General features: G+C 31.2%; 2 protein-coding genes and 1 pseudogene across 2 annotated transcripts; all 3 read right to left on the reverse strand.

Moving 5' to 3' along the window:
* Positions 1–506: 506 nt before the first annotated feature.
* On the reverse strand, positions 507–1,708 carry LOC132039197 (pathogenesis-related protein STH-2-like; annotated as a pseudogene).
* A 3,626-nt stretch (positions 1,709–5,334) lies between these two features.
* Positions 5,335–6,425, reverse strand: LOC132068247 (pathogenesis-related protein STH-2-like). Its single transcript, XM_059461777.1, has 2 exons — positions 6,189–6,425; positions 5,335–5,613 (listed from the first exon to the last, which is right to left on the reverse strand). Exons 1-2 carry the CDS (start codon positions 6,370–6,372, stop codon positions 5,354–5,356), a joined length of 444 nt encoding a protein of 147 aa, XP_059317760.1. The 5' UTR covers positions 6,373–6,425; the 3' UTR covers positions 5,335–5,353.
* Positions 6,426–14,436: 8,011 nt separating this feature from the next.
* Positions 14,437–15,713, reverse strand: LOC132068255 (pathogenesis-related protein STH-2). Its single transcript, XM_059461789.1, has 2 exons — positions 15,450–15,713; positions 14,437–14,913 (listed from the first exon to the last, which is right to left on the reverse strand). Exons 1-2 carry the CDS (start codon positions 15,631–15,633, stop codon positions 14,615–14,617), a joined length of 483 nt encoding a protein of 160 aa, XP_059317772.1. The 5' UTR covers positions 15,634–15,713; the 3' UTR covers positions 14,437–14,614.
* Between the last annotated feature and the right edge of the window lie 1,112 nt (positions 15,714–16,825).

Below are 16,825 nucleotides of genomic sequence, written 5' to 3' on the forward strand. Positions count from 1 at the left end.
AGATTTTTTAATTAAAAAAAAAAATCCAATTTTCTAGTTTTTTTTAAGAAACAGATTTTTATAATAGATTTTTAATAAAAGTCATTTTTTCAGATTTTTTTTTTTTTAGAAAAATCAATTTTCCAGATTATTTTAAAAAAAAATTGTCACGTAGGCACCACATATAATAAGTTAAATGCCATATGGTGTCCATGTCATCCAATTTCAACGACTAGGCTTGCTTATGTAGAAATATGTTAGAAATGAGGGGTATTTTTAAATACTTTGCTAACCGTAGGGGTATATTTGACCCCAACTTATGATGAAGGATAAAATATTCAATTTATGAAAGGAGAGTGGTAATTTTTTACCCTTTTCCCCATATATATATATATATATATATATATATATATATATATATATATATAAAACAAAACATTAGTTTTAGGTTCGCAACAAGCATTTGAAAAGTAAAGCTTGCAATATTCTTTATTGAAAGTTCTTTCCATGACATAGTAATTGGAAAGAACACACACTGAACAAGAAAACTATAACAAAAACTCAAGCCCTTGGAACTCCATAAACACTCGTTACGTTGAGTTCTCTATCTCATCCAACTTTAGAGACAAGCATACACTTTAAATTATTTAATTATAGTATTTATTAAACGATTTCTCATGTTCGTTTGTGTCTGGTTCATTTTCATCACTTAAGCGTAGACAGAAGGATTGGCGAGGAGGTACTCTTCAACAGCCTTGAAAAGTTCCATGCCTTGTTTTTTGCCTTCATTGTGTTCTTCTTCCTTCAAAACATAATCACCCTTTGCGTGATATTCAGTTGTGCTCTCTTGCAAACACAGCCTCCATTTCCAGAAGCTTCGAATTTAATATCATAGGTAACTGATTCCAATTTGTCTCCAAGAACATCACCTTCGATCAGTGAATATTTTGTTACCAAATTCTTGTCGTCAATCACATGAAGCTTGTGCTTCAAATACTTTATTGGACCACCTGCCATTTTGATCAAAATTAAGACAAAATAAGGTTATCAGAGAATTATTTTTATGAATAGGTTTGTACAAAATAAATAAATAAATTTTTGTCTGGTTATTTTTAGTTCCTTTCCTGAATGATTTTAGTTAGCCACACGGATAGAGACTTTTTGTTGTATCAATGTATATAGTTTTACCTGGACTAGCAGTTTAGTTATCATTTTTACCAATTAATAATAGCTTACATTTTATGATCTAATTATAAATGACCTGATTATGTAAATATTTTACGTACTGCAATTGGTGCGTATAACTGAAACTCTTTCCCAAAGCTTAACCAAACAAGTGCAACAATTTAATTAATTCGACCAAATTTATGTGATAATTTATTAGCACGAAATTTAAGAAAATTAAAAAAAATCTTTGAAACTTGTGATCTAAAATAAGTATTAAATATCATAATACGACTATTAACCCTTGTAAAAACGTAAATTTAATTACCTTCAACAAAGTTCATCTTCTTGATGCTTCCAGCACCACCATCACCCTCAAGAGTCTCAATATTCTTAACTTGTGGCATCAATTTTGGGATAACGTTGTCAGCATCAACAACCAAAGCTTTGAACAACCTAGTAGGTGCAACTGTGGTTGAGACATCATGTGTATAGGTATTGACACCCATAATGTTAATTTGCCTAGAAGGAAAAGAGAATATTAAGAACTGAATTAATTGCTAGTTTGACCATCTAAACTTTGACCACTTTACAACTAGTTTTTCTCCCTATATTTTTTAGAATTATATTTATATTCAAAATAATGTTTTATCGTGATTAAAAAATAACACGCTTAAATCAAAAACCTTAAAAATAAAACACTTAAACCTTAAACAAAACTTATTTCGGGCACCTTTTCAACCCCTAAAATGACTATCCGAACGTCTACATATCCTTGATGTATTGAGCCTACATTATTGTACGCGAAAAAATATCGGTTCTATATAAAATATTGACGTTTGAGTCTTCACACACGACTAATCATTGGTCAAAGTATGAAAAAACACTAAGTTTTTTCAAACAAAACTTACTTCGGGCACCTTTTCAACCCCTAAAATGACGATCCGAACGTCTACGTATCCTTGATGTATTGAGCCTACATTATTGTACGCAAAAAAATATCAGGTTCTATATAAAATATTGACGTTTCGGAGTCTTCACACACGATTAATCATTGGTCAAAGTATGAAAAAACACACTAAGTGTTACAAAAAAAAAAAAGTTTACTAAATTTTTTTTTAGTGCTATAAAAAAAAAAAAATTTAGAGGTAAAACGTGGATCGATCCACGTTTTACAAAATATATTTGTAAAACGTGGACTGATCCACGTTTTACAATTTATATTGTATAACGTGGATCATCCACGTTATACAATTAAATTTTTTTTTTTTTAATTTTTCGTTGACTTGTGTCGGCGAAAAATTTTTGGGGTATATCGTGATCGACCCACGATATACCCCTTTTGGTATATAAATTTTTGGGCACCCCCTTTTGGTAAATACCGTGTATTTTTATACCCTTTAGGCTCCGGACTCTGTTTTGAGTTGTGGGATATAATGTAAGTTTTAGATGGTATTTATAGGGATGAAATAAAATGGAGTGAGAGTTCAGAGTTTAGAGTCATCAGCAGCCTTAGTTTTAATTTATCTTAATTTCAACATTCAAAGCAGTCCATTTTTGACTGCTATATCCATTTTTTCTAGATGTTTGTTCCTTATCATGTGATGCAATGAATAAAATCTCTGCATCTTTATCAGAGATTTCGGATTCGAGCCTTAAAAATAAGAAAATAACTTAGTATGGAGCGCTTTCTCCTTTAATTTGTCTTACATAACACACAAATTCAAATGAATTCGAACCCAAATTAAATACCGGACACGGAATGAAAAATCAAAATAAGAATATGTTGTACCTGCGTCATTCTATTAGAATTAATTTGTTGGTTGTGGCGTTGGATAACTTCATGACAAATGGTCCAACAATGAGGTTTGATGACACATTAAGTTCTACTGTAGATCAAAATTGTGCCTTATATATCCAAATGCTTTGTGTTTTTTCTCAAAAAAGAAAAAACTGAACATTTCTTAAACATTAAGGTGCCTTTTTCTTACGGGGATAAGGATTATCTCAATATAATATAATATTTGTTAAATATATTCAGTATTTAATTATGAGTATTAGTTAAAATCAAAATAAAATTATTCAAAAATCTTAAAATTATTTATCTCATATAAAAAATATAGAGTCATAATTCTGAAACTATAATTGAGATAACCTTGTTTCCGCTCTTAGTACAAAAAAGACGTGCAAGACTTTTTCCACGAAGAGCTTCTTGCTCTCTAGGCTTGAAGGCGGCAATCTAGCTTCTATTGAAACAAAACGAAGGAACTTCCAGAGTGAAGGTTCAGACTTAAGGCTAAGGCAGCGAGTGAGCCGAGGCGAGCGAATCTTCTTTCCGGTCGAGCTTAGACCTATCTTCCTTCTTTCCATAAAGAAAGGGGCTGTGAGTCTTGCCAGTTCGAAAGTGCCTTCGACGAAGTCTTCAAATTCGCTCACATTACGATCCCTTTTCGGAAGTTAATCCGAATGACCCATAAAAATGCTAGACGATGGAATTATCATGGCCTTTGAAATTTAGTTTTGCTTTCCTGCAATCTTAGTCGACATCTTGACTAAGGTGAAACCAAATGTCATCTTCTCTCTTATCTTTTACAAGTGTTGAAATCTTGACTAATTAGTAAAGCCAATTGCTAATGTGAAAGCAGGAAGTTCTGAATGCACTCAGCTTTCCGTATCTAATATAATATGTATATGTATTGTCATATCTGGATGCATAGAATATTGTTAGAGCTATAGAGTAAGTAAGATAAACTAATAAATATTGCTCGCTTTGTCCTCAATTTTTGAGAAAGAATTTGGAGTAAACACACCTCAAGTATAACTTCAGGTATATATTCTTCAACTTAATTAAACATCTACATTGGGGAGCATGGAAAAAAGATTAAAAGAAGTCTCGGGTATTAACGTCTTTAGTCCTTGATCAATATCAATAAAAATAACAGTTGTACATGTATCTTTTCCTTGCTTGCATCGATCCTTTTCTCTCTTTCTTAATGAAATAAATATTGGTATGCATAAAAGAAATAATTTTTTGTAAAATTTAAAACTACACGAAAAATACTACAAGTTAAAATATATAGCTAATGATTCAAAATATTTAGCTAGAATGCTTGTACATATATTGTTGATCCAGAAGGCTTTGTAATTGTTTGTACCTTTTTTGGTTTGCCATGTTGTAGCGAGGTTACGCAAAGCCCCCTCTGTCCCTTTTGGTAAATACAACACCACCCTGACTTATATCTGGGTAATTGAATAAAAAAAGAGATTCAAAATATTTGAAAAGAAATTTGAGAAAATTGTAATTAAAGAAGAAACAATTTGACTCTTAAATAGTAGTATCACTTCATATGAAATGGGAGGAACATTACGGAAGCCTACTTTCTTATGTTTCCATTTCAATACTCTTTATTCTTTAATTTGGAGTCCAATTTCGAATATATACCACCACCAGTCTACTCTACCCAGTATTGGGAAGCAAATTCTAGACCAACTGATCAATTTCGGAACATGATCGATTTTATACGCAAAAGGGTCAATTAATTCTCCCCTAATTAGAGAGACCCTTAGAGAAAGTATGGAAAATTATTTTCTCCATCTGACTTTATTTTAAAACCCAGACATTTCCTCTAACTTTGAACAATAAATATTCTTATCGTCTTACTTTATGCAATGTTTATTTTGTCCTTGCTATTATCAATCCCTTTAGAATTGCATATATGTTGAAAATAATCTAACGGCGCAAACATTCTTCTACTGTGATGTGTAAAGTCAGCCTTTTTGGAATTGAATATTCAAGTAATGAAGTGCTCACTCATGAGAATTTCACGTCCTAAAGTTTTATGAAATTGTGCCTCCAACATAATATATGTTGTACAAGACTTAAACGGTTTGCTACAAGAATTTGATAAGTAAAGTTTGCGATAATCTTTATTGATATTAAGTTCCTTCCATGACATAGTAATTGAAAAGAACACAGGCTCAACAAAACACTATAAAATGAAAACTCAAGCCCTTTGAACTATTGAAGAGTTTGATACAACTCCATAATTGATCACTTTGCGTGATTCATTTAAAACTTAAAACTTTAAAGATAACACACTTTAATTTATTTACTTTTATTATATCTCAACACGCTCATCTCTCATGCATGTGTGAACTTGATTTTTTTTTCATAGCGCGTAGACGAGTATGATTGGTGAGGAGGTATGTTTCAACAGCTTGAAAAGTTCCAGGCCTGATTTTTGCCTTCATTGTGTTCTTCTTCCTTCAACACATAATCACCTTTTGTGTGGTACTCAGTTATGCTCTTGCAAATACACCCTCCATTTCCAGCAGCTTCAAATTTGATATCATAAGAAATGGACTCCAGTTTGTCTCCAAGAACATCACCTTCGATCATTGAGTACTTGGTCACCAAGTTCTTGTCATCAACAACATGGATCTTGTGCTTCAAGTACTTAATCGGATAACCTGCCATTGGATGATCTAAAAGTTAACATTTCAATCAACGCAAAAGAATTTTTACACTATGAAGTTGCTGAAAAGATAACTCAAGTAACTGTCCATAAACGCAAGTTTCACCGAATGGTCGCTCAATTTTTTATTTTATTGCATCGAAGTTATTAACCTATTTTTGGTAATAAAAAGATCACCCTGTTTTGTCGAAGTATCACAAAAAGTCACTAAACGATTTCATATAACAAAAAAGTCACTAAACTTTGCTAATTATCACAAAAACTCATTAAACAATTTCTTTGTATCAGAAAGTCATTCAAATTTGCTAATTAAGTATCATATAAAATGTCATTTTTGTTCCCACTAATAACTTTCTGTGATATCTAGGCAAATTTGAATGACTTTTTCGTTACAAAAAGTAGTTTGACGACTTTAATGCAATAAAGTAAAAATGGAGTGACGATTTATGAAATTTACGATAGTTACATTGAAAATAATGATACAACAACAAGTAAAATTACACAGATATATAGTACGTATAAAATTCATTACACTATCGGTGCATACAAAATAAATTCATAAGAACTAACCTTCAACAAAGTTCATCTTCTTGATGGTTCCAGCACCACCATCACCCTCAACAATCTCAATGTTTTTAACAACTTGTGGCATCAACATGGGTACAAGGTTGTCAGAATCAAGAACCAAAGCTTTGAATAGCCTAGTTGGGGCAACTGGTGTTGTGGTTTCATGTGTATATGTAGCGACACCCATATTAATCTTTGTCTTTAAAATGAATGTGTAGGAAGTTAAGTTGCTATATATCTTGAGAATGTTTTGAGCTGCGTGATAATGAAGTATTCTTAGATGGTATTTATAGGAAAAACAACTAAACAAGTGACAGTTCAGAGTTAAATCAGCACTACCTCTATCTCAATTTCAACATTCAAAGAACTCCATTTTAGACATTTGTGTCCACTTTTCTAGATGTTCTTGATCTGTACATTCTTCTTTAAATTCAATTAATATCTTAGACATTCCGTTGGAGAACTTTTGTTAAATGGTCTAACAATGAGGCTAGGTGACAAATGGGTATATTATGTTTCTCTGCTTAAAACATACCAAGTTTTCTTTCTATTTTTTAACTTCTTTAGTCAAATTATGTAAATGCTAAAGCTGTCCACCTAACTATTTAAACTAAAAATTAATCGGCAGTTTGATATATAATTCAAGTATAATAAGTATACAATCGTGTATAATTTTTATATAATTTATGTAAATCGATTAAGAAAAGTAAAATGTAAATTCGGCTGGATATTTGGGTAAAAAGAATTCACAGTTAAACAGCACACATTAAGAGCAAAAATAATTCCCAAATCAATTCAAGCTGAAATAATGACTCAGAGCAAAGCAGTCCACATATAGCTATCATTCTAATAGTCCAAATTAATTTCCATGTTCAACTTGTTGAACTTGACCAAGTCATAACCGAACTTGAAATACAACTTTGTTAATAAGGCAATTTCTTTTATCAAAAATCTCTCTCCAGAAAATTGTGTGTTTTCAGACTTAATCATCCAGACGTGCCTAATTTCAACTTAACAGTTTCCACCAGTGAGAAGCAGTAACAGTCTATTTGGCCAAGTTCTTAAAAAGTTAAAAGTGCTTCTTTTTCGTTTAATAGTGTTTATTTTTAAAAAAATTGGGTGTTTGGTCAAGCTTTAAGGAAAAAAAAAAAAAACTTCACTATCATAGATTTGCCAGATCATTGGCACAATTTTTAAAGGCCAAATCAATCGGCGACCCCTTATGATCGTCAAGATTTTTCACTTAGACACTTCAAATACGTCTTGTTTCATTTAGACCCCTGAACTCGAGTTAAAATGTGTTATTGAACACTTTGAAATGACACTGTTCGTGTATTTCACCTTTTTGTGGAGCGTGAAACAGAATATTTTTTTAGTGTAAAGAACCCAGTTAAGAAAACATATAATTTCACCTTTCTAGAAATCAAAATCAACTTAAGGAATTGAGATGAAAATCTAAAGACTCCATTAAAGCTCATTTGAAGATAGGAAAATATAATAAATGGAAAGATTTCTCTAGCTTAGATTTCATAAAATGGAATAGATTGGAAGCTGTGTAAGTAGCAATTATGGCGGATGAATGGAGATTGAAGAAAATGGGAGGCGGGTGGGGACGATTGCCGGCGTTAATGGTGGTTCTGCTAGTCAAGGAGTGGGTGAGGACGGGGCTTAGAAAATAGGATTTTTTTTTTTTTGGTTCTTAATTAACTAAACAGTTTAAAAATAATTGATCTACTCATGTTTTATTTTTTAATAATTATTTTGGATATATAAGCCACATGTACTAAATTAATTTGTCAATTTGCCACGTCATTAGCAAGTGTGTTACACACACAATACTATTTGGCTGAATGTTCAAAAAATGTCTAAATGAAACAGTCGGAGTCCACCTCAGGTGTCTAATTGAAACAAGACGTATTTGAGGTGTCTAAGTGAAAAATCTTGACGATCACGAGGGTCGCCGATGGGTTTGACCATTTTAAAATACCCAACAAATAAAGGATTATCTCTTATCCGTATCAAGATTCACTTCGACAATGGTAAACAAAATGAACCTAATTGGAGAAAAAAGATATAATAGGCTATAATATAACATACATAATACACACACACATATACGATACCTATTGAACACTTGACTCCAATAAATGAGTGCTTACTGAACACAAAAATGACATGGCATATTGTGTGAGTTACATCTCTCTTGAGCACGTGATGAAAATTAAAAAATAGATACTCCTCTTCCTCTCTTCTTTGTCGCCTGAAGTCAACTTCATCAATTGCAGTGTTTTTTCCCCTTCCATTCTTTGTCAAATAATATATTGATAGTACTATTGAAACAAAAACGAAGGAACTTCCAGAGTGAAGGTTCAGACTTAAGGCTAAGGCAGCGAGTGAGCCGGGGCGAGCGAATCTTCTTTCCGGTCGAGCTTAGACCTATCTTCCTTCCTTCCATAAAGAAAGGGGCTGTGAGTCTTGCCAGTTCGAAAGTGCCTTCGACGGAAGTCTTCAAATTCGCTCACATTACGATCCCTTTCCGGAAGTTAATCCGAATGACCCATAAAAATGCTAGACGATGGAATTATCCTGGCCTTTGAAATTTAGTTTCACTTTCCTTAAATCTTAGTCGACATCTTGACTAAGGTGAAATTACCAAATGTCATCTTCTCTCGTATCTTTTACAAGTGTTGAAATCTTGACTAATCAGTAAAGCCAATTGCTAATGTGAAAGTAGGAAGTTCTGAATGCACTCAGCTTTCCGTATCTAATATAATATGTATGGTCATGTCTGGATGCATAGAATATGGTTGAAAGTTATAGAGTAAGATAAACTAATAAATATTAGGCAAACTTACTTAAATGACTATATTATCAGAAATTTTCCTATCATTTTAGCCTATCCTTTTAAATATTACTATTTGTAGTTACATTTTAATAAAAGCGTGTATATTTTCGCGTGTATTTGTTGCCAACAAATACATGAGAATATGGTACACAAAAAAAAAAAAAAAAAAAGGATCTTTGATCTTACTTTAATGGTGGAGCTATTAAATTAGATATTAATATATTTTTTTGATGTATTTTAGTGAATTTTTTTTGTTTGTTTTGATGTATTTCAGTGATTTTTTTTTGATGTATTTCAGTGATTTTTTTTATTTTTTTTTTTGCTATAATGTATTTTCGTGTCTTTTTTTTTATGTATTTCAGTGATTTTTTTTTTGATGTATTTTACTGATTTTTTTTTTTTTTTTTTTTGATGTATTTCAATGGCTTTTTTTGATGTATTTCAAATACACTGTGTACATTCCAACTACATATGAAGCCAAATATATTCACATTTTCGTGTATTTGAATGGATTTCAATAAGTACATTTAGATACAAGACAAAAAAATTCAAATGCATGACAAATACATTCAAAAACAGTGTGTTTGGCTATTAACAAAATACACTAAAAAATACACTCAAAAAATACAAAGACCAATACATTCAAAAACAGTGAATTTGTGAGATGTAGATTTTTTAATGTATTTGTATTTGGCTTTTAACAAATACACACGGCCAGATCTGAGACACTACCACCACCAAAAACTCTAATCTCTCCACCACCACCAAAATCCTAATTTGAGACACCACCACCACCAAAAACCCAAATCTGAGACACCACCACTACCAAAAAATCCTAATCTTTCCCCCACCAATAAAAACCCTAATCTCTCCACATCCACGTCATCTTCTCCGCCGCTATCTCAAAACCAGTGCCATCGCCGCCACCACCAACAATAAACACGGCCAGATCTGTGCTATCACCTCACCGGATAGAGTGAAGAAAGAGAGAGAGAGGGGTGAGCACAGAGGGTGAGGGAGAAGAGAGAGAGGGACAGCGGAGAGAGAGAGGGGTGAGCGCAGAGGGAGAGGGAGAAGAGAGAGAGAGGCGCGGTCATAGTGTGGTGATTGAGAGAAGGGGAGAGAGATTTTTTAGGGTTTTGAGAAATGAAAAATCTGAAATAGGTAGTGATTGGGAAAAAAGAAAGATATATGTGTTTGGGTATGTATTTTTGATATAACTACCATTTGTAATTTAGAAAAGTTAATTAGCTACTAAATATAATTAAATAAAAGGGTAGTTAATATTAATAATTAGGTCTTAAAAGAAGCTACAATGAGTAAAAATTCCTAAATATTACTCGCTTTGTCCTCAATTTTTGAGAAAGAATTTGGAGTAAACGCACCTCAAGTATAGCTTCAGGTATATATTCTTCAACTTAATTAAACATCTCGATTGGGGAGCATGAAAAAAAGATTAAAACAAGGCTCGGGTATTAACGTCCTTAGTCCTTGATCAGTATCAATAAGAATAACAGTTGTACATGTATCTCTTCCTTGCTTGCATCGATCTTTACCTCTCTTTCTTAATGAAATAAATATTGATATGCATAAAAGAAATAATTTTTATAAATTTAAAACTACACGAAAAATGCTACAAGTTAAAATATATAGCTAGAATGCCTGTACACATATTGTTGATCCAGAAGGCTTTGTAATTGTTTGTACCTTTTGGATTTTTTTCGGAGATGGTATCACTACCTTTTTTGGTTTGCCATGTTGTATCGAGGTAAGGCTAAGCCCCCTCTGTCCCTTTTGGTAAATACAACACCACCCTGACTTATATCTGGGTAATTAAATAAAAAAAAAAAATCAAAATATTTGAAAAGAAATTCGAGAAAATTGTAATTAAAGAAGAAACAATTTCACTCTTAAATAGTAGTGCTTAGTATCACTTCACATAAAATGGGACGAACATTACGAAAGACTACTTTCTTATGTTTCTATTTTAATACTCTTTAATTTGGAGTCCAATTTCGAATATATACCACCACCAGTCTACTCTACCTAGTATTGAGAAGCAAATTCTAGACCAACTGATCAATTTAGGAACATGATCGATTTGATACGAAAAGGGTCAATTAATTCTCCCCTAATTAGAGAGACCCTAATGGAATGTATGGAAAATTATTTTCTCCATCTGACTTTATTTTAAAACCCAGAGATTTCCACTAACTTTGAACAATAAATATTGTTATCGTCTTACTTTATACAATGTTTATTTTGTCCTTGCTATTATCAATCCCATTAGAATTGCATAAATGTTGAAAATAATCTAACGGCGTAAACATTCTTCTACTGTTATGTGTGAAGTCAGCCTTTTTGTAATTGAACTAGCGGTCTATGCCCGTCATTGCGCGCCCCAACACTTTAGATTATAGTGTATCTAATGCGTATATAGTTGTTTTGAATGGTGATTATATATATATATATATATATATATATATATATATATATATATATATATATATATATATATTATGTTCAAAGCACAATTAATATAACATTGTAGTTTGTGCTCCGTATCTAAAATTTTATTATATTAATGGTTGCTACGAATACAAAATCGGCAAATTTATTAATATTTTTTAAAAGAAAAGACTTGTTTAAAAAGAAACTATTTTCGTCTCTTTGAGATAAAAACAATAGAATATTTAAGCATCGCTGATACTTTTAATTTTAATTCGATTAATTTAAAAGTGTAAAATACTTATTATTTTTTATCAAATTTTGATTTGGATAATTCTAATTTAAATTATTAAATTAATTTTACATGTTTAAAACAAAACAAAGTAGAAATTGATTTTCTATTTAAACGAAGAAATGCTATTTTTTAATTTTTGGTAAATATTCTCGCTTTTTAGCTCATTTTACTTGTCATGTTGTCTTTTGCATGGTTTTTTAAGAAAACGTCGATTAGAATTATGATTTGACTAATTTACCTTATTCATTATTTGATTTCCATTTGATATATATTTTTCTACGACATTAATCTCTTTCACATTTATTGGAGTAAGAATAAAAATAAAAAAGTAATTAAATTCTATCTTATTTGAAAATATAAATATTTTAAATATATTTATTTTAGTAAACATAACAAATAAATGACATGGCGGAATAGCAAATACATAATAGCTTTAATAGTTAGATTAGATCTCGTGCTAATATAAAAAAGAAAAGAAAATTGTATGGTTTGACTACCTAACCTCTTTGAAGAAAAAGCAATTTCATTTGTTCCCACTAATGAATTGATACGCACGTGCGAACGAATCCATCATTATTGACTCAATGACATACTTTGGAAATTACATGAATATTGTTTGATTTTTTAATATGGGGTGCATTTTTTTTTGGACATTATTAATTTGCACTATTTTTATGCATATATATATATATATATATACACACACACTATGTTCAAAATACGATTAATATAACATTGTAGTTTGTACTCCGTATCTAAAACTTTATTATATTAGTGTTTCTACGAATACAAAGTCCGCACTTTTTTTTTGACATTATTTTTTTTTATTATGGGGTTACTTTTTTTTTTTTATTCTTGATTTTGTTAATATAGGGTTCACTTTTTTATCGTGAGTTTGAGATGGTGGGTTCCACTTTTTTTTTTTTTTTTTTTTTTTTATATATATATATTGCTTGATGTTGTTTAGTATGGGGTCCACCCTTTATGGGTGCACTTTTTTTTTTTGACATTATTAGTTTGATTATTTTTATGCATATAATATATATACATATATTATGTTCAAAACACGATTAATATAACATTGTAGTTGTCAGCTTCGTATCTAAAACTTTATTATATTAGTGTTTGCTACGAATAAAAAAATCTGCACTTCTTTTTTTAATATTATACTTCTTTTTTTTTAATATGGGGTTCAATTTTTTTTTTAAATATTGCTTGATTTCGTTAATATGGGTCCACTTTATTTTTTTCCATGAGTTTGGAGATGGTGAGTTCCAATTTTTTTTTTTGCTCGGTGTTATTTAGTATGGGGCCCACCCCTTTTTTTTTTAAGGACAATCGGATTTACGAAGACGGTCTAAACCCATGCTTTATATAGTTTCTTCCTTTTTTTTTTTTTTCATTTTTTATATTGCTTGGTGTTATTTAATATGGGGCCCACCCTTTTGACATTATTAACAGACTATTTTTATGCATATATATATATATATATATATAAATATGTTCAAAATACGATTAATATAACATTGTAGTTGCTTCGTATCTAAATCTTTATTATATTAGTGTTTCTACGAATACGCATCGTGTTTAATATGGGGCCCACATTTTTTTTAATGTTGTTTGTTTTTTAAATACGGGATTCACTTTTTTTTTTCAATATTGTTGATTTTGTTAATATGGGTCTACTTTTTTTTCCTCTCGATTTTGGATGTGGTGAGTTCCACTTTTTTTTAATACTCGATGTTGTTTAATATGGGGCCCAAAATTTTTTTTTTTTTTTTTGGGGTTGATTAATTTGGGGCCCAAAAAAATTTTTTTTTTTTTTTTAGGGGTTGATTAATATGGGCCCTAAAAAAAATTTTGTTAATATGGGGTCCACTTTTTTTCCTCCGATTTTGGATGTGGTGAGTTCCATTTTTTAATACTCGATGTTGTTTAATATGGGGCCCACAATTTTTTTTTTAAGGGCTTGATTAATATGGGGCCCAAAAAAATTTTTTTTTTTTTTTAGGGGTTGATTAATATGGGGCCCTAAAAATTTTTTTTTTTTTTATGGGGGGTCCACAGACGGACGACGAAGGTGCCACTTACTGGCTCTTCTAAAGGATAGAAATATTCAAGTAATGAAGTGTCAGCCTTTTTGGAATTGAATATTCAAGTAATGAAGTGCTCACAGTCCTAAAGTTTTACTTTTTCCGTCCCATAATAAATTTCATCTTAGCCAAAATCACGCATATTAAGAAATAATAATGCACCCCTATATAATAAAAACAATTTACTTTTTCCTCTTGATTGGAGCATGCACAAGTAGTAATCATTTTGACATTCGGAATCCAACAATACCAAGTTACTATGTGACTTGTCCAATCATTATTTAGATGTTACTTTAACTTATTATTTTTTGTCTAAGGATAAAGTTGGAAAAAACTAGTCACTTTATGTCTTGATTTCCTAAGGTGACACTTATTATGGAATAAATATTTTTAAGTTGACACTTGTTACGAGACGGAGGAAGTATAAAATTGGCCTCAAACATAATATATATTGTACAAGACCTAAGTGGTTTGCTACAAGAATTTGATAAGTTTGCGATATTCTTTATTGAAATTAAGTTCCTTCCATGACATAGTAATTGAAAAGAACACACGCTCAACAAAACACTATAAAATGAAAACTCAAGCCCTTCGAACTATTGAAGAGTTTGATACAACTCCATAATCACTTTGCGTGATTCATTTAAAACTTGAAACTTTAAAGAGAACACAGTTTAATTTATTTAATTTTATTATATCTCAACACCTCATCTCTCATGCACGTGTGGACTTGATTCTTTTTCATCAGTTAAGCGTAGACAGAAGGATTGGCGAGGAGGTATGTTTCAATAGTCTTGAAAAGTTCCAGGCCTTTATTTTTGCCTTCATTGTGTTCATCTTCCTTCAACACATAATCACCTTTTGTGTGGTACTCAGTTATGCTCTTGCAAATACACCCTCCATTCCCAGCAGCTTCAAATTTGATATCATAAGAAACGGACTCCAGTTTGTCTCCAAGAACATCACCTTCGATCATTGAGTACTTGGTCACCAAGTTCTTGTCATCAACAACATGGATCTTGTGCTTCAAGTACTTAATCGGATAACCTGCCATTCTCAAAATATTGCAATTATTTTTTGGATGATCTAAAAGTCAACATTTCAATCAACGCAAAAGAATTTTTTACACTATGAATTCGCTGAAGAGATAACTCAAGTAACTGTCCATAAACTCAAGTTTCACCGAATGGTCGCTCAACTTTTTATTTTATTGCATCGAAGTTACTAAACTAGTTTTTGTAGTAGAAAGATCACCCTGTTTTGCCGAAGTATCACCAAAAGTCACTAAACGATTTCATATAATAAAAAGTCATTCAACTTTGCTATTTAAGTATCATATAAAATGTTATTTTTGTACCCTCTAATAACTTTCTGTGATATCTAGGCAAATTTGAATGACTTTTTCGTTACAAAAGGTATTTTGATGACTTTAGTGCAATAAAGTGAAAATGGAGTGACAATTTATGAAATTTACTCTTGTTACATTGAAAATAATGGCACAGTAACAAGAAAAATTACACAGATAATACGTATAAACTTCATTACGCTATCAGTGCATAAAAAACAAATTCTTAAAAACTAACCTTCAACAAAGTTCATCTTCTTGATGGTTCCAGCACCACCATCACCCTCAACAATCTCAATGTTCTTAACAACTTGTGGCATCAACTTGGGTACAAGGTTGTCAGAATCAAGAACCAAAGCTTTGAATAGCCTAGTTGGGGCAACTGGTGTTGTGTTTTCATGTGTATATGTAGTGACACCCATATTAATGTTTGTCTTTAAAATGAATGTGTAGGAAGTTAAGTTGCTATATATCTTGAGAATGTTTTGAGCTGCGTGATAATGAAATATTCTTAGATGGTATTTATAGAAAACAACTGAACAAGTGACAATTCAGAGTTAAATCAGCACTACCTCTATCTAAATTTCCAATTCAAAGCACACCATTTTAGATATTTGTGGCCACTTTTCTAGATGTTCTTGATCTGTAATATCTTTAAATTAAATTAATATCTTAGACATTCCGTTGGAGGACTTTATGTTCAATGGTCTAACAATGAGGCTTGCTGTAGACATGAGTATATTACGTTTCTCTGTTTCAAACATACCAAGTTTTCATTCTACTTTTTTACTGCACTGGTTCAATTATATAAATGTTAAAGCTGTCCATCTAACTGTTGAAACTAAAAATAGCAGACGGTTCGATATATAATTTACGTATAATATTTGTATAACTGTGTACAATTGGTGTATAATTTCTGTATATTAATTAGGAAAAGTAAACTGTCAATCCGGGCCACTATTTGGGTAGAAATCCCATGTCAAAATAGGGCTATTGATTGGACAGCTTAGGTTGTAATTTTATAGGTAAAATCCCATCCAAGTACCATCCGGCGATCCAATTTAAAAAAATATGTAAACGGTATATAAGTAGTGCATAATTTATACTAAATATACAAATATTATATAAATAATATACATACACTATACTTATAATACACATATCTATGCACACAATATATGCAATCAAAGTGTATAGATAGTGTATACTTAATCACGTTCTCCTAAACTACTAGTAGGAAGAGACATTTACGTAAGTTACTCAATTTGTATCGGGTTACAACGAATCAAAAACAATAAATGGATTGATTCATAATGGATAAAACGAATCAAAACAATAAATGGATTGACTCATAATCCATTATTTGCTCGGGTTAAGATGAGCATGTTTATTTGGACTAAAATAATAGATACTTCAATAAATCCTTTTTATGAGTCAACTTTACATATACCGTCCAAATTGGACAAACTTTTTTGATGGAAGTAACTTGCACTATGCTCCAAATTACTAGCCACCACACCTCCTCCCAAAAGATTAAAGGGGGGAACGAAAATTTTAATGACCAAAGACACTATTTAAAGGACATTAAGGCTTTTAAAGCCCCCGGAATTAAAT

The sequence above is a fragment of the Lycium ferocissimum genome, chromosome 1 (genome assembly GCF_029784015.1).
Source record: "Lycium ferocissimum isolate CSIRO_LF1 chromosome 1, AGI_CSIRO_Lferr_CH_V1, whole genome shotgun sequence".
Lineage (NCBI taxonomy): Eukaryota > Viridiplantae > Streptophyta > Magnoliopsida > Solanales > Solanaceae > Lycium > Lycium ferocissimum.